Source organism: Mus musculus, chromosome 13 (genome assembly GCF_000001635.26).
Source record: "Mus musculus strain C57BL/6J chromosome 13, GRCm38.p6 C57BL/6J".
NCBI classification, from domain to species: Eukaryota; Metazoa; Chordata; class Mammalia; order Rodentia; family Muridae; genus Mus; species Mus musculus.
The window spans coordinates 98,243,760-98,263,074 of NC_000079.6; the positions used below are offsets into that span (position 1 = coordinate 98,243,760).

Consider the following 19,315-nt stretch of genomic DNA (forward strand, 5'->3'; position numbering starts at 1 on the left):
TGCTGTGGGGAGCCACGGAGAAGACCTTTGCCTACACTACAGAACCACTGTCTAATCTCCCATAGAAGGCCTCTCTCCCAACCATGACTGCCACAAAGCCAAGTTCAAGCCCGCCACTATCAAGGCAAGGACTCTCTCTGCAGGACTAGTCGGAGCTCTTTCCTCCTCCTCCCAGCCCCCAGCCCCACCCCAGGGTAGATCCAGCCCTCCAGCCCCCCACTCCATTCTCAGCTTTTCCTTGGCTCCCAGCAGTGTCTGAGAACCTGAGAGCCTGAGAACCAGATGGCCCCAGGATCTTCTCGGGCCCAGAGTGTTAAGTGTGTGTGTGTGGGGGGGGGGGGGGGGGGCAAAGGAGTGGATCAGCTGTGTGTAGTTGATTAATTAGGGCATAAGGGGCAATTGGGTATACATTTTTATAACTTATGCACCTTAGTTTAGGTAACAGCCATTTCTATATTCTTTACCTGTTAACAGACAACTAAGAAAACGTTTGGAGAAGGTGTTTGGGGTAGGTGTTCATGCCTAGGACTGGGAACGTGACCTTGTTTAACACCGCCAGCAAGATGGAGAAGTTGTCCCTGAGACGGCTGAACTCGGACAACTGCTTACAAGAGATGTTCAGCTACAGGGAAGTCCCCAGCTCCCCTGAGGCCTGGAGAATTTAGTTTCTCCCTATGAGTTAAACGAAATGGTAATACTTAGAATAAGTTTCTTTTGCTTCTTCCCGACAGGGGTGAGACCACTTAGACTGTGTTCAACATAGAACACAGTGAAGAGAGGCTGCCTAAAGCTCCCATGCCTACCGTGGTAGCCAATGTTATAACCCCAGGGCCTCAGGGCATCGGCTTGCTGTAAATAAACACAATGCTGATGTGTGTTCATGAGCTGCATGGACTAATAGCTGAACAGCTGGCAGGTCAATTCCAGAAGAAACTAGAAAATGAATCCATCCAGTCAGTGGGGACAGGTGTCATCCAATTGGCTCAAGGCCAGGAAAGATCAGCAGGGCAGACAAGAGTTCCCACCCCATCAGCTAACACTCTTCGCTTTCCTTTGGATGTCAGAAAGGGCCCGTCAGCCTTAGACTGAAAATTTTATTGCTGACTTTGGACTTGTTTCCAAATATTTCTGACCTGGACTGAGTCCCACTGTCAAATGTCCCTCTTATCTGGCTTGTTAGACAAGCCTGTGTTAGACTTAGCCTTCATAATTGCATGTGCCAATCTCCTTCAAAAAAAAAAAAAAAAATCCCCCAACACCTTTAAGGTTTCTAGCACAATCTCTCTAGTATATAAACCAAAACTCAATGAACCTCATTCACTTAGGCAGAGTTCATCTTAGGCTACCATCTGGTATCTGCCAGTTTCCAACTGACTCTACCCAGCATCCCCCTCCCCCCCCTTTTCATAATTCATGACATCAAAACATCGGCTTTTCCCTTGAGACTCAGGAGGGCCAAAGCCCCAGCCTTTGGCTTTTTTCTCTTTTTTTTTCCCTCTCCCCTAGCATGGGTTGAAGGAAGGGATCCATCCTTATTGTTCCGAGGCATCACCTCCCTCCCTAGTCAGGCTGAGAAGGAACCAGCCAGCTCATACCTCCTCCTGATTGTTTTTCTTCCCCACCCATTTATTTTTTGTTTCCCTTCGACCTCCCCCCAACACCTCTGAAGCCATTTTACGAACTGTCATGTGCCACCTGAGCCTCAGTCTACCCTCACATCTTTGGATGTATCTCACTGTGCTTTCTCTTTATTTTGGACCATCTGCCAGCCTTTGATGCCAGCTGCCCGAGTTTGCTCTGGGAGGAACGGGTTTATCTGGCTCACAGGTTACAGAGCACCAACCATCAAGGGAAACCAAGAACTGAAGCGGAGGACACAGCTTACTGGCTTGCTCCCAAGGGACACACTTTGCTCTTAGGCTCAAAGTTACCTTTCTTATATCTATACCCTAGGCCCACCTGCCTAGCAATGGCACCACCCACAGGGGGCTGGGCTCTCCAACGTCAATTAATAATCGAGAAAATGCCCTGGAGATGTGCCCAAGGGCCAACCCAACGAACCCAATTCCTCAATGGAAGTTCTCTCTTCCTAGATGCATCCAGTTGAGAACAGAAGCTATGACACCAGCAAACATTTCAGTCTACCCCACATCTGACTGTCCTCCACATCACTTAGCACCATCTGACCCACTATATACTTTACCAAAGTTTTCCCTCAATCACAATGTGACCTGGAAGAGTAAGGACTGTTGTTGATTATTCTGTTCATTTCTATAACCTCTGAATTTGCATGTCTCAATCAGGAAGTCTTTGGTCACTTGGTTTTAAAATCCACTCACATCCACCTAAGATATATGTAGTTATAGATAGATAATGTGATGATATATATATGCACATGTGTGTGTGTTGTGTGTAAAATGAATGAGAGTTCCATGCGAACGTCATGGAGGAGTACAAACAAGATAACGTGGAAAGTCAGCAGGAAGTAAGACAATTTTTCTATTTGGTGAGGCATAACCATCATTGGCTTCATTTTTTTTTCTGTATATTAAGGTGCGTCCTGGAAACCAGCTTTCTCTGCTGAAGACCCCAACATAGCACTCCCAGGCTGCCTAGGGCAGTGGTTCTCAACCTTCCTAATGTTTCCATCCTTTCACACAGCTCGTGTTGTGCTGACCCTGACCATAAAATTATTTTCATTGCTACTTCTAACTGTAATTTTGCTACTGTTAGGAATTGTAAATGTTTTTGGAGACAGAGGTTTGTTAAAGGGGTCACGACCAACAATCTGAGAACACTGCCCTAGATGAACAGTTTCGTTGTAGATTCAGATTTGTAGACATAGCCCAAGTCAGGTATACCACCCCAGCCCAGGCAACTGTGGCCAAAGGAAAAGATATGCATTTAACATTAACACCAGCTGCCAGCAAATGTTTTTCAGCTTCTTAGAGGTGCTTTGCTCAAAGATAAAAACTATTCATGGTCACTTGTTAAACATACTCAAACTTTAAAAAAAAAAATTTAACTTGGAAGTATCCCACTGAGAAACTACTTCATTTTAATAATCATGATCAAGGGAGTCTTTAATATTTGGCAAAATTCATTTAAGTTAAATCAGCAGTGTTTCTAATGGTCCCATTTAACATCAGTTGCTTCAGCAACTTAAGAGCACAGACATTTAAGAAATTTGACTGGAAACAAGCAATCCTTTTCCATATGTAGAAATCTGAATTAACATAATAAATTAAACAAAAATGACTAGTTCCCAGCAACAATTCATTATTTTTACATCAATAGTAAAGTATAAAATACTTCCCAACTTAAAATCACAAATCTAAAAATGATTAGGCATTTGACTCTTAAAGCCAACATTATATATTGAAACATGTTATTGTGTTAAAACACTTCACATAGCAGGTAATAGTTTCAGGGAATATAAAAACAACTCCTGAGCTGTGGTGGTGCACACCTTTAACTCCCAGCGCTTGGAAGGCTGGGAGGCATGTGGATCTCTGTGAGTTCGAGGCCAGCCCAGTCTACATAGTGAATTCCAGGACAGCCAGGGTTACCTGGAGAAGCCTGTCACTAAAAAACAAAACAAAAGCCCACTCCTGAACACAACTACATTGAGGACTCTGAGGTCCCTGGTCCTTTTAAGGGTTTGTAATTACTACACATTCCTTACAGGAGCTGCAGCACTCTCGTCTGTCAAAGGGAACGAGTAGTTAAGGCCCTCACAGACCAGCCCAGTGCAGGAATGATAAGGACAGCAGCGTGGAGAGGTGAGTGACTTTAATTAATTCAGGGTTCTATAAGAGAATGATTCAACCCTTGGATAGCTATGACAAGAATGAAATGATCCAAGAAACGCTGCAGAGGTGCACAGGAGATGGCAGCTACAGCTTCCAGCAGACTCGCAACTGCTCCTGTAAGCTCTCTGCATACCTAACAAGAGTTATTTAAATAATTCCTTACTCAAAGCAAGCCAGGCACCTCACAAGCCGCTGTACTGCAGAACTGCTTCAGCTCATGAAAGGACGCTGTACCTACTGTTGAACATGGGTACACATCAGAACAGTCTTACTGTACCCCCTTGTGCTTTCAGAAAACCTACAGTTAGTTGGATGGTGGAACACACCTTTAATTCCTGCGCTTGAAACGCAAAGGCAGGTGGGTCTCTGAGTTCGAAGCCAGTCTGGTCACAGTGATTTCCAAGACAGCAAAAGCTACACAGAAAAACCCTGTCTTGGGAAAAAGAAAAAAAAAAAAAACCCTAAATTTACACAAGTGAGATTATGAGGCAGAATCATTACAATCTTTCCCCCAAGGACATCCTCGGCTCGGGATTCCATCACCAGACATTTATTAACCTAAGTGGGGTCACTGAAGGAAGGCACGGAAGTCACAGCCGTGCAGTCAGTATGCTGGTCAAAGCCACTGACTGCCCATCAGGAACACCTCAGAAAGCCAAGAAGAAAAGAATCTCTTTATAAAAAAATATAATTTACAATGAACTTTCAGAAACATAAATTCTCAAAGCAAACTGCTGCCGTTTGAGTCTGACCCAGAAAGTGAAGGACAGAGAAAAAGAAATGTGAAGGACAGATAAGAGAATCGTTATGGAGGGTTACATATTCATGATACACTTTGCCAAAGCACATGGGCAGGCTGAAAGGCCTTTACTATAGAGGAGAGGACAACCAAAGCACGGTGAAGACGGAAGGAAGGAAGCAGGCTGAGGGGCGGGAATTGGTTCAGTCAGAGCTCTCTGGACACACAAGGCTAAAGAACACACTGGTGGAGGGCACAATTTTTAGGTGACAAAACAGACTCATCACACCCTAAACGCACTTCCAGGGGCAATATTCAGTGATCCGCCACACTTGGAAGACAGTCCCACAAACAGCTGAGGAAGGCATATGACTCAAGACTCTGAAGTGACCAGCGAGAGGACAGGAAGCTCCCCAGGACACTGGGGACAGCGATGGATGCTTTGTTGTTGCTGTTTGCTCTTCCTATTTCCCAGGCTAGAAGCAGGAAACAAAACCGGGGCTCTGTTCACTTGGCAGGACTCTGTCCGCTTGGAAACCTCTCCAGAGGGCCACGAGGCCCCACGGCAACAGAGATTTTGGCTCCATTAAGGTCAGAATTAACACATCCAGGGTAAACAGACACTGTGACCAAGCCAACTAAGATCTTCTAGCTGAAGGCAACATAAAATAAATCAATACATGGAAAACCACATCTTGAAACAGGTACTTATGTCCCAATTTTAATTAATCCAGTCTCTTCCATAAAACTTCTCTTAATTATCCTTTGAGTGTACTGAAGCTGCCTTCTTCTCCATAATAGAGTCAAACAACACCCAGTTAGGAGTTCTTGTCCGTGTCGCTGGGCTGCGTTGGTGACTCTGTCTTCTCCTCTGGGAGTTCAGCGGGCACATGCTCCGGCACAGGGTCGCTGTCATTCCGTGTCATGGTAGCAAATAGCATGTCCATCATCCCCAAGGTCTCTAGGAGTTCTCTTTGGTAATCAATTTCTTTTTCTACAAGTTCTTGAAGTACTATAAACTTTTTATCAACTACTGATGACTGGCCAATCACAGGTAAATATATATCTAAAGGGACAGAAAATACATTAACTAGAAACATTTTCTGTAAGTGAAATCAATATTTAGAAAAAGTACATTACGACACCGAATACCAGTACTTTTAATAATTAATTTGTGATTTACAGGGAGCATAACAAAACATCTGATTAAATGCATTTTATTACACAAAATAAAGGGTAGGGAGTCCTCATGTTAAGAATTAGGTGACTGGGGGCTGGGAGACAGCTGTGGATAAGGCGCTTGCTCTGCAAGCTTTGCATCTGAACTTGATTCCCAGCACCCATAAAAAAGAGAAAAATAAACTGAACACCCGGCAGACAGCTGTTCCCCAGCCCCAAGCCCACTAGCTAAGCTCAACGGGGAACCTCAGGTTCGAGCAGAGAACGGTCTCCAAAACACAGATGGAGAGTGATCGAGGAAGACACCCTGTTGACCTCTAGCAAGCCTGAAACAAAGTATCAAGTACAGGCTGCAGGAAGAGACGCCCTCAGGAAAAGGTCCGAGTGCAACGAGGGTGCAAGAAGAGTGCGACTTGGGACCAAATGCAATTCACAAATACTGAACCTTAGATTTGTAAGTGAAATAAAGGACCCTATCCTATGTCCTCAGAAGCAGACAGGTGACTCCCTTCCTTGTGGCTTTAAGGAAGAGAAAAAAGGATGGTCCCAGTGAGCTTCAGTTACATAACTCAGCACTCTAGAAAAGAGAGAGCTGAGATTCACCCAGCAAGCAACGGCTGGAGACCCGGCCCCTGCATGTCCATCTTATGTTACTAATCTCTTTCAGTCAGGGAGGCTGCTTTCTATCCTGTGGGTAGCAGGCGCCGGCTTCAAGCAAAGGCCTCTATACAAGCTCAGCAGAGATGTCCATTCCGAGAGACGTGCAATGGAGACCGTCAGGAAAGCAGAGCAGGCACCATGGTCAGAGATGTTTATGGAAGACTGTAAGAAACTGATTACCCTAGGCCGGTCAACTCCAATCTGCTACCTAGCATCTTGCCACATTGTGACTGCACCCACACCTCCCGGTTTTCTCTTTCAGGTCCTTTTTAAAAAAATTTTATTATTTATTTACTTATTTGTTTGTTTGTTTTAAGGTGCTGAAGCTCAAACTCAGGGGCCTGGACATAGGACTGCTCTACCCCCAAGCTCTCCAGTCCCAATTGCTCACGTTGAAACGCCTGTGGTTCACAGCTACTTACCGATGATGATCTCAGCTGCATTAATCAAAACAGGGGCGAACCTCGGCTGAGACAGATTCCTGCAGAGCAAAACTTCTTTTTAATGACTTTTGTAAGCCTCACAAAAAGAAACAACAAACCCCTCAAACAAACATGACCTGCTCCACCAGAAGGGCAAACAAAGACAGGTGTCTCTCACCGGGCAGTAACGGAGGACCTATGCCACAAACATACCTTATCAAAAAGTTAAGGACCCGGGTAACCTCCTTCTCGTCCCGACCTGCAAGAGCATTGGCAAGGACGCCTCTCCGAGTCAGCTCCTTTATGATGGAAACTGTCACCTCAGGGGTCCTTATCACACATTTAGGCTGGAAAAATGCTCACAGTCAGTACATCCGGAAGAACAGACAGACAAAGATCACTAGCTGCTGCAGTAAACGCCAAGCTCATCGTCACAATCCCAAGCCATGGCAATCATAAGCCCATCACATGGATCCCCCACATGTCCTAGCCCCAGGTTTCTGACAGAGCTCACACTGCAGCCTTAGCTGACCCTGAACTTCACTACATAGCCCAGCTTAACCTCGACTTGTCACCTGCCTGCCTCAGCCTCCCAAGTGCTAGGATAGGAGGCAAGCGCCTCAGCAGCGAAGGCTACAATGATTACTTCCATGCTCCTCAGTAGTTAGGCACAGCAGCACACACTTAGAATCCCAGTGCTAGAAGGCACAGAGGGTCCTAGGGGCTCACTGGCTAGCCAATCCAGCTACCTGGTTAGCTCCAGTCCAGTAACAGACCCCTACCTTGGATATTTTTTATTTTTATTTTTTATCATAAGCAGAGTTCATCTGCAAAGAGGGAACTTCAGTTAAAAACTACCTCCATTATACCAGCCTATGGACAAGTCTATGGGGCATTTCCTTGATGTAGGGGCCCAGCCCACTTGGGTAGTGCCACCCCAGGAGGTGGCTCTGGGCTGTACAAGCAAGCTGAGCAAGCCACTGGGAGGAAGCCAGTAAGCAGTATTCCTCCGTGGTGTCTACCTCAGCTCCTGCCCTGACTTCCAACTCCATAATTGATTACAAACTATAATATGTAAATTGTAATATTTACAATGTAAGTATTATATACTTACATATAATATAGACAATTAGGTATAAATTATGTATGATTATATAATTAAGTATAGATATATACTAATAAAATATATAAACGATCTATATCAGCTGTAAGCTGAAACCCCTTCCATCCCCAAGTTGCTCTGGCCATGGTCTTTGCACAGCAACAGAAAGCAAACTAAGAGGGACTAAATACATGCCCACTGCAAACACGATTTAAAAATAAGTGAAAACTATCCCTCTCTCCCTCCCTCGCTCACCTCCAGGACTCTGTCGAGGGCCTGTGAGACCCGAAAGCTTTTCAGATCCTTGTCATACCCCTCTAGGTGCTTCTTTGCTGGCCTACTGACCATGATGTCATCCTGCATGAGAGCAGTTTACAGAGGAAGAGAGTTAGTATCTACACAGTTCCATTAAAAACAGATGTTTCCATAATAAAGTGAGACATTTTAAAGTCAGGATGCTTTTACACTGCAGCACAAATAATGTTCCTATGCTCATAAGCTAAGTGGTACATTTGCCATGTTAATATGTTTATACTTATGATTTTTAGCATATACATATCCAAGTGGCTCTATTCTGAGCAAAATTACTGAAAGAAATAAGTAGAAAGAAGAAAACACAGACAGATAAAATTTGAATAAGGCAGGCAGTATGACTGCATATAAAGAGAAATGAAAACAAGCCAGAGAGACCAAGGTCTAATCTTCATCCCTCTAATGAACTCCTGGGTCAGTGAAACTTTACAACTCAGCCCTCTGCAACACCAAGGAGACATTACAGCTTTGCGCCATTTAGAGGACCAAATAAATCAATTCGTGGGTGACAGATACTATTTTGAAGATGAGAAAGTACTTTATCATTGCATGACTCAAGGTATTAAATAAGTAGTCCCTGTTCCCCACTATTTTTCAACAATGTCCATACACCTGGAACCAACTTTGATGGGGCAAGAAGCAAAGTAAATGTACGTATTAGGTGACTCCTATTTTACAGTAAATTCCAGGAACAGGTGAAATCGACCCTTCTAAGAAATGTCACATTTTGAAAATGATTTTAAAAAAGCACATAATCACCCGTTGCTTCAAGTAATTTTTTCCTTTAATAAAGGTTCGATATGCAGGCCTCCTCCTCCTCGGAAGAGACGTCTTCTTTGCTTCAGACTTCCGGTGTTTAACACTCAGTATTCCGTTGGTCATTCCTACAACTATCGTCTCATCTTGATGCTGATGGTAATCAGAAAAATCAATCTACTTTAACCAACATTTTATAGTACATTTAACTCAGAACAGCACTTACATCATGTCTGCTACTTATCTTATTACCCACAGTTCCACTCAATGCAAACACACTCCTGACAGTGATCTATCCAAACTGTTATCGCACAGTCACTTTTTCCTCCAGGTACCACTTTAAGGAGAGACCTTCTTATCCTCACACAGCACTGCCAGTGAAGTGTGATGAGAACCTTAATGCTGGCGGAGAGGCTAATAAGATGCTAGTGGCATCGTGACAAGTTTCAAAGTAATTTTCTATATTCTCTGAATAAAAAAAGGACCCTCTAGTGGCACGACTTTCATAAGCTGGCTCCCACAATATCTTATCTTTACTTTTCCTCTCTGGGATGAGACTTACAACATATTCAATATCCTCTTGCGCAAACGTGCCTCCAGGTGAAGCCTGACAGTGACGACTCTGCAGCTCCTCCCTCCCCACCCTTCTGAAGCCTTCGGGGCTGCAGCACCCTGCACTTGCTGAAGAAAGAGCTACAGCTTCCTAGCCCAGCCAAGATGCTACCATCACTGCAGTCAGCGCCACCTCATAGGAACCACTCAGTTACCAAGACAAGATATGCATCAACTGTCTTAATGCAAACAAGCTAACTTAAATCCAAAGGTAGAGCCCAGAGACTCCATTTTACTCTTACTTCACAGGCAAGGTTTGTAACATTTTGAAACGAGCTGAAATCACTTACAGAGAGTGCCAGACTCAAGATTGAAGCTGCGTAGTCAAAGCTGTGGACGACTTTGTAGGAGGTGGTGCTGTAGACTTTCACTTTCCTGGGAGAGAGACAGCTCGGAGGTCACCTCAGAAACACATTCGAGTAAAATACGAAGTCTCTGCTTAACAAACTGTATGAATACTAAATTTTACACTGTCCATAAAAGACACATGGTATTAATTACAAAGTACTTCATCACCAAGCTCCCTGAAAAACTGTTTTGTGCACTAACCAGGTTTGAATAAAGACTGATTATACACTTATAAAATTAAGAGTGACCCCGTGTCATGGAAAAATGAGACAGAGGCAAGAAAACAAAGGATAGGTGAGCAGACAGTGAGCCCCCAGCAGGGTCCCCAGCACAGCCCTCCACTGGGCACAGCAGCAGCAGCCCTGGCCTCCATCCCTGCACGGCAATAGCATTGCAAGTCTTTTCTTAGGGGCAGGGAAGAAATGGCAGCCTGCAGACAAAATAACCAATAAAGAAAGTAAGTCCTACAACCCTGCGGACACCAGCTCTGTGTGGCTACTGAACCTTGACATGTAGCTAAAGAAAACGGGTACGTTTAAACACTACACAAACTCTTATAAAATATGATTATATTATGGCATACATTTTAGAAAAATATTCACTTCCAGTATTTACAAAGTAGTCAGATTACGTGTTGAACTAACAATCCATGTATTATAACTTTTACTTTTATGTTAAGATAAGAGAGTACATAAAATATGTTACTTAAAAGCAAGTTTTAGTTTTTAACCTCCTTTAACATGGCTACTAATCATTTAAAATTACACATGCAGCCTGTGCTATGGGCTTATTTGACAACACAGTTTTAGAACATCAAAAGTGGAATCTTTAACTTGGCTATTTGGATGCTGCAGATGGCACTCAGGTCTTAAGCAAGTAGGTAAGCACTGTAGGCCCCGAGCAACAGCCTCTGTGCTCCAAACTTCCACTGAAAACCATAGTGCTTGCACCGCTTCATGCAAGAAATATTTGTATGAGCTTTTATTATTTTTACTTTGTTTTTGTTTTTGACACGGGACTTTCTGGGGATAAAATTATTTCTGGGGAAAAATAAGTAGTTGTATGTAAATATAGGAGGCCAAACTATTTTCAAAGCAATAGATTTTTATCCTCTATGAAAACCATTAGAACATCTTTTATCACAAATATTGCTAAAATAACTCAATTTCTCAAGTAGTAAATGCTAACAACAATGAACAAGAAAACTAAAATGCTACCTATCCAGTGAGCCGGAGAGTAACCTCTGTCCAGAGCTGCTCAGACACAAACATGTCACAGTCTTGTGATGATTTTTCAAAGACACAAGCAGCTGTCCTCCTTTTAACATGTCCCAGACTTTAACATAGCGGCCTCCTGTGGAGAGAAACAAGCAGTAGGTTGATATTCTGCCCGTCCGCTCAGAACGATGGGGATCTAAGACGCACTTCCCTCTGGAGCTCGCTAGGGTGGGCACTGAGCAGCAGCTAGCACTGTCTGTGATGCTTAGGAGCCCTGACTCACAGAAATGTTACCATGACTACGTTACTGCTTATTTTAAGCACAGCAAAACAAATAGGAAACTGGAAATATTTTTTAAAGAAGAGTCTAACAAGTTCCCTGAAAGAAACGCTGAGCCTGCCAGACGGTTCAGCAGGCAAAGGCACTTCCCTACCAAGCCTGGAGACCCGACTTTAATCCTGGGATCTACACGGCAGCACACAGCTGGCGCCTCAAAGTTGCCTTTGAACTCTACCATGTACACAGTAATAAAACAGATTAATAAAAATAAACACAAGGAATACTGTACAGCTATGGAAATGATGTAGATACTATTTCCTAAAAATGTTATGAACTCCCACAAAGCAAAAAGACTTCCCAGTAATTTTACTCTAAGAATCAGAAAGATCCTTAGTAGGTGACTCGATCCTCTGATTTCAAAGAATATATTAATAGGAGCTAGAGAAATGGCTCAGCAGCTACAAGCACTTGCTGATCTTACACAGGACCTGGGTTCAGTTCCCAGCATCCATATGGTACCTCACAGCCATTCATACATCCAGTTCCAGGGAATTTGACCCCCTCTCCTGAGCTACGAGGGCACTGCATGCTGTGGTACACAGGCAGACCATCTATGCACATAAAATAAACTGTAATTGTTTTCAAGAAAACACTAAGTGGAAGTGGGATAGGGCAGCGTGCGTGGGGAGAAGGGGTTCTCGGCTGCCCAGCTGGAGACCCTGGGCTGGCATTCAGCTCGAAATGCCAACCTTCCCGTTAGAATGTGACAATTATGAGAAGAATCAGTTGGCAGCTACTCATCTAAGACAATTCCTCCTCCTCCTCAGGGCACAGGGGTGCTAAGGGGTTGCTCGAGGTCACACACATAGCTGGTGACAGAGGAGAGCAGTATACAGATCTCCATCTTCCCCATTCAATTTGGTTTTGTTTCCACTTCTTAAAACAGTAAGAAAAAGAGTTATGTCTGACAATGACATAAAAAAGAATTTTAAGCCGGGTGGTGGCGGTGGTGGCGCACGCCTTTAATCCCAGCACTTGGGAGGCAGAGGCAGGTGGATTTCTGAGTTCAAGGCTGGCCTGGTCTACAGAGTGAGTTCCAGGACAGCCAGGGCTACACAGAGAAACCCTGTCTTGAAAAACCAAAAAAAAAAAAAAAAAGAATTTTACGTTAAACAGGTATCAGAATATCAGAAAATGTATAAAAGATTTTTTTAAAAAGAAGAAACATAAAGCTATATAGTGCCAGGTGAATACATTTTCTGATATCAACACTTTTGCTTTAATGACAAATAATAAATTATGATTATGAAATTCACTTTGGTAAACATAGTGAACCCCTCTTGACTAGTTTGATGGAAGTGCATCAAGGCCTATTTAATTCTACATTGTATCCTCTCCAGCACATGTGCTGTTTACTAGACAGGAACTTGTCAAGTGACACAGGAAAGGAGACCAGCATGTCTCTACATCAGGGGGAAGGCTGCCAAAGCTACAGATTTCTTCGTTGAAATAAAAGAAGTAGGCTTCTGGGGTCACATGGGACACACACCTAATCTATCAAGTTCTCACACTCCAGGGATTCAGGCCTGCCACTCACAGTGTTGTTGCCTTGGACAAACTAGTCGAGGTTTCGCTCATTTATTTAATTGTAAAACAGAACACTAACACCTGGGAGGACTGTCTAAGGCATTAGAGCTGACATGTGAACAACAGCCCAGGGTCAGTCAATGGAAGTCAGATACAGTAAGTGACAACTACTGGCCCAACCTGCCTACCAATGGAACAAGACCTTACAATGTAACTCAGGTGCACACCAATAATTTACAAATGGTGACTGATGAGGAGAAAGCTAGTCTATTTGAGAGCAACAGTAGTGGTGAAAGCTGTTCTGAGAAGCAGTACCTGCAGACACCAGAAGCCCTCCTGAGGGGAAAAGCAGGACACTCTCCACTGGCTGCCCATGCTCCACACAGAGAACATTCTTATTTGTCCGAGCATCGAATATCTTCACAGTATGATCGTATGATCCTGAAATGCCAATGTTTGTATTATGTAAATTTTGTTCTTTAAAACAATAAAAAGTTTGTCTACCTACTCATTAAGATCAAAAGGAGAAAAAAAAAACTGCATGAGATTTTTTTGAAAACATGCATTTCCAAACCTTCTGCTAGTATTGTTTCTGCAGCACCGTATAATACTACACAGAATTTAACTGCCTCTGACCTTCAGACTCCTGCCACCATGACACCATCTGAGAATCTAGACAGGCACCTCCACAAACTTAGCTGTGCTTACTACACAGCTCACAGTGCTATGGCTGCTACAGCTGCTCTCTGATAACCAGGTACCACGGGCTCACTACAACCTGACATCTATGATTCTTTCAAGACTCCCTGAAGCTATTCCCAAATACATTTAGAGGAAAACACAACCTACTATCAAGAGAAGAAAAAAATAAAAATTAGCAGACTTTATTCAAACCTTTATTACTTTATGATTTACGAGGCTGAGAATACATACGTTCTAGGCTAGGCTAGTGCTCTACCACTAATGGACACCCCCAGCTCCATTAACAAGCATTTACACCCCTCTACTCCAAGAGAATTTACAGCAATGAAGTAGAAACAGATCACCAACCTGTTACAAAAAGGTCTGGGTTCAGTTTGCTGGCACAGCCGCACCTCACGTAATCAGAATGTTCTTTGAATGTCAGGATTTCTTTAGAGTTTGGAATATCCCATAATTTAACAGTATAGTCATCAGCTCCAGAGACCACATGATAATTGTCAGCTGTAAAATCTACTGTATGAACTGCTCTGAAAGATCAGAAGTCAACAGATTACAAACCAAGGGGAAAGCTACGGCTGACATCTTCTAACATAAAATGGTCCTTCACAGATTTAAAAAAAGATCTCCGAGGTTCAAGCCACCGAGATGACTCACTGAGTGAAGTCATCTCTGGGACCTCACTGGTGAAAGGAGAGAATCAACTCCTGAATATTGTCCTCTAACCTCCACACGCATGCCATGGCCGTGCATACACCCGAATATACACATACAAGAAGTAAATACATAAATCAACTGCAGAAAACAGAAAGTGTCTGTGCAAGAAAAAGAGAAATGGAAAAACCTTTAAAACAGGTGTCTGTCCTGAAGGCAAACTCTGAAATGCAACACTATGTTACTATTAGATTAGCAAGAATATTAAGTAACTGCCTTGCATTATATTTTCTAGAATGCTAGTAACTGATGAAATTAAGTTCTAAACGTTGCAACGAAGGTAATGTTCGAAGTTTTCATTTACTTATTTTATGTGCATGGGGGTCTGTGCACTCCATGCATGCCTGGTGCCCTTGTGCTTACAGATGGTTGTGAACATCGTGGGAGAGCTGGGAACTACACCTTTTGCGCTTAACCACCGAGCCATCTCTCCAGCTCAGCAAAGGTACTTTTTAAAAAACATAAACAAAGAGCTCTTTCAGAAGACTTGCCATAGAGTAGACTATCATTTAAAAAGTTTCTGTTTTGAGAGTTTCAATGATGGGTACAAACATCCTGACAGTTTGCAATAAAAATAAAAAACAAAAACAAACAAACAGAAAACCACTTTGATATTTTACACCAGTAGCAGTTTCAGCAATGACTTTAGTAACCCTGAAACTAAAGTTAGAACACTGAATTCATCTAGGGGGAGATATCACAAATCAAAACACACAATTTTAGCGAAGTCACAAGCTCTATGAACTGGATGGTAGAACTAGGGTTAAGTTCTTTGTGAACAACAAGAAATAAAAAGTACACATAGATAGAATCTTCACACAACTAATATGTGTTTATAAAAAGGATTCAGACAGAACTCTCAACAGAAAAACAACACACATCACAAAACCAAACAAAAACACTTACTTTGTGTGGCCTTCAAACTGCCTGAGGGGAGCCCTCCCATTTATATCAAAAAGTTGAACTACACCATCTTCACTGCCAGCAACGAGCAACTGACCATCCTGTCGAAAAGTCGCACAATATGCTGTGTCCTTAAAACGGGAAAAGGTTTTTACAGGCTCTTGAGAGTACCGGCCATAAATGTGGATCTGTAAGATAAAATCCAGGATTTCACTAGATGGCTCAACAGAAAATCCTGTAATGAGACCAAAGATATAAACCTTTGTACTTACTCTCGAAGAAGCTGTGACTGCATAGTTATATGGAAGCTGAGGAGAAAAGTCTACTTTGGACACTGCACCAAATTCCTTAATCTGAACAGGGGTCTTAATAAAAAAAAGAGAGAGAGAGTATTGGCCGAGTTAAAAAGGCAAACCATACGCCATTTCCTACAGAGCAGTTCCTTTAGTTCTTAGTAATAGTTAGTACACTGTAACTACATAGAAATATGAGGGAAAGAGAAAGAGAGAAGCAAAACTCAGCCTGATGACCCTCCCCTAGACGATCCCTGCTGACAATACAGAAAATGCGCAATTGGAAAGCCAAAGCTGCTGACTGTACTCTGAATCCCAACAAGAAAAAGAGCTAAGCCTACACCAGCATCATTTACCTATGACTAAGTTAATAAAAGATGATCAGACCATGTAAACAGGTCTACACCATTTTTACAGCTACTAACCCACTTTATTGCTACATACAAGCAATACATTTACCATCCATTTTTATAAAGATATATTATAATTTAACTGAGCCAATTCACATCTAATGGGCTTATTTTTCAAGAATTTCAATATTACATCTAATAATTCAACAAACACTCCTATATGTCTTAGCAAATACTTGAGAAAGTATGTTTTGTTTCAAGCTATGAGTACAAAGCCAAAAGCAATATGTTTTTTAAAAAAACGTTGTCAATTACTGTCATTTCCCTCTCTCAACTTTTTTCATTTATGCCACCATACCAGAACAAACTGTCATCTAAACTGTTATCTTATTTGGTTTTATGTTATGCTCTTTGTTAAAATTTCATGTGTGTATCTGCTTGTCTAAACGTGCACTGGTGTGAAATGCCTGCTGAGGCCAAAAAAGGTACTGGATCCTCCGGAACTGGAGTTAAAGTAACCAAGGATGACCCTGCACTTATCATTCTGCCTCCCTCCCAAGTGTGTGTGTGTGCGGGGGTGGGGGGGATCACAGGCATACACCACTAGACAGGTTTGTGCAAGGCTGGAGACTGAACTCAGCGCCTCATGCAACCAGACAAGCACTCACCAACTGAGCTACATCCGTTTGAACTGGTGACTGACGCTCAGTCTCTTCTTAGGTTTTTATTGTCTGATTAAGTATCATTTTCCACAAACTTCCTAATCCCAAATTTTTTCTACCTTCTAGGTTTTCAATATATATTTAAAAGAGTCACTGCAAGCATCATTAGGAGGTACAGAGAAGCTAATTTCAGAGTAGAAAAGACAAGAAAATCCTCTTGCATATAAGATTTAAGTTTTATAGTTTCATTTGCCATTATATACATGTTCTGTGTTAAGCAGCTGCATGGTCAAAATAATTAAGTGGTATGGACTTTGACAGCTGGAGACACTGACATAAATGGGTAAGAATTGTTCAAATGCCCTCGTCCCTCATTTCCTCTCATACTTTACCTTATAGTTGTTCCAGTACAGAGTGTCTTGGGTGATCTTCTCACCAAGTACAGGATATGTTTGAATCGCTACAGGTTTATAGCCGGCCATGGTTTCATATAAGTGCGCTGTTATCCTAGGGTCAGGAGTCTGGAACTAATTTCACAATAACTTCAGTGACTCTGCCTCAGGCCTGGAAAAAGAACAAATTTTAAAGCACAGATTGTTTATAAGCTTTCCTATGCAAGGATGATTTTCATTCTACTTTCTTTCAAAAGGCTGTGTGGAACTTTATAGACTAATGACCAATAAACCATCTCATTGAAATCATGGAAGAGACACTTGAAGCATAGAGATCTGGGGTACCATACTGGCCCATCTATATACATATATACATTTACATACACACACACACACACACACACACATATATAATATATACATACACACACATATATATATAATACATACATACACACACACACACACACACACACACACACACACACATATATGCTGCATATGTATGTCCTTAAACCTCCCAGAGCAGGCGGCAATGCTTGAGAGTAAATAAGACTTAGCCTTCCAGTAGTTGAAACCAGAAAAGCATGCAGGGCTGGAACATTCACTTTCTTGTCAAAGGAAAGAATACAGAACTAGAAACACAACAGACTGACCTGACTTCCTAAAAGACAAAAGAAGCAAGGAAAACAAAGTTAATCTTTAAGTGTAGAGGCTTAAGATGAAATTAGAGATAATGTGCTGGCATCAGACATAAAATTAAACGTGAAAGGTTCAAACTGTAGGAAAGAAAACCTAAACAGAGGAAACTTAAAAGTGACAGAAGAAGAAAAAAAGAAGGAGAAGAAGAATCTAAGTTCTTAACACGAGAAGCATTCAACTGAAGACAGTCGGGAGTATCAGATGGACGATTATATCGACGATACTCTCTGTCCACTCTGAAAAGCCTGCACAGCCGACATCAGCAGCACCAAAGCAATCAGTTTAACTTATTCTAATTGCTATTTTGATGAAGCAGAGCAAACCAAGGTTCATTCACTTCACACTCACTTTTGCTTTAACATACCAGGAATGCCCTTTCACTACGTACTTCCTATTTAAGGTCAGCACAGGAAGTCATTCTGTCCCTCAGAAATCCCTCTCTGCCTTCCAACAGGTGTTCTCAAACACTATCAAGGGCCAGATGGTAAATATTTTAGGTCTGGCCAACCAACCGACAAAGCAGAAGATATTCTATAGTTAATGACATGGCAAGAAATTTTTTCACTAGTACTCACAAACGCATTTGTTGTTGTTGAAAGGAAATACAATTCTTTGAGGTCAAGGCCTATTTCATTTAGTTTCAAGCCAAATCACTGTACATAAGACAGTATGTTTATCTGCAAAAACCATTATTGGCTCACTAGATAAAAACAGGCACCGGAATAGATCTGTCCCAGGAATAGTACCTCCTAAGTCTATTTTTCAAGAAATGAAAGGTTTTCGAGGAAAGAAGTGAGAAGTAGCGCTGGCTTGCTAAGTTACACAAATGAAGAACAGCATTGGCGGGGACGTGCAAGGGAAGACAGAACAAGCAATGAGATGCTATGAAAACGAATGTTAGGAAAATCACTGGACCAAGTCAGGACCTAAGAAACTGGGATTCACGGAATAACAGGCATTACGACACAAGGTGTGATCAAATAAACCCTGAAGGGTACTGAGAACATGTAAGAGGGAGATGTTTAATTCTACCTGGACATAATGTCATTTCAGCGGGGTCTCTAAGCATAATGTGGCACGATGGGCACAAAAGAAGCAGAGCGGAGGTGCAGAGAGGGACGAATACCCAGCCATCCTCAAATCACTAAAACAGAATTCTGTCCTTGGCCTTGGAGAAGAGATTGCTCCAGGGACTGACAGAGGTGGCTAGGAGAGCGACTACAGAGGAGCAAAGCCTGGGTCAAAATTAAATCGCGGAGGCAGATAAGTTCAGTGATCTCCGGGGGAAGCCCCAGAACAGACGTCCAGGATGTCAGAGATCACAGTGAGGACTGAGCAGAGCCTGGGCCGCCACCGGGAGCCGCCATCGCCTACCTCCGCGGGGCCCCGAGGGTCCACCGAGGCACCGATCCCCAGGACGACTCCCCAGACTTCGCCAGCTCCCTACAGCATACCGCTCTGCAGCACTCGCTCAAAATCACGCGGACAGTCCAGGAGCCGGAAACGCGGAGGCGCAGAGGCGCGTCGCGGGAAGATGACGTGCAGCGCAGGCGCAGAAGGTTTACGACCCAAAG

At 42.8% G+C, this 19,315-nt stretch overlaps 1 protein-coding gene across 1 annotated transcript; it reads right to left on the reverse strand.

The window, feature by feature from the left end:
• Positions 1 to 3,085: 3,085 nt before the first annotated feature.
• On the reverse strand, positions 3,086 to 19,233 carry Utp15 (UTP15 small subunit processome component). The gene is made up of 13 exons (NM_178918.3): positions 19,116 to 19,233; positions 17,040 to 17,211; positions 15,615 to 15,707; positions 15,346 to 15,530; positions 14,077 to 14,255; positions 13,342 to 13,467; positions 11,160 to 11,295; positions 9,885 to 9,969; positions 8,986 to 9,135; positions 8,170 to 8,271; positions 7,026 to 7,159; positions 6,813 to 6,871; positions 3,086 to 5,617 (listed from the first exon to the last, which is right to left on the reverse strand). The coding sequence occupies exons 2-13, from the start codon at positions 17,127 to 17,129 to the stop codon at positions 5,370 to 5,372; spliced, it is 1,587 nt and encodes a 528-aa protein (NP_849249.1). The 5' UTR covers positions 17,130 to 17,211; positions 19,116 to 19,233; the 3' UTR covers positions 3,086 to 5,369.
• Positions 19,234 to 19,315: the final 82 nt, after the last annotated feature.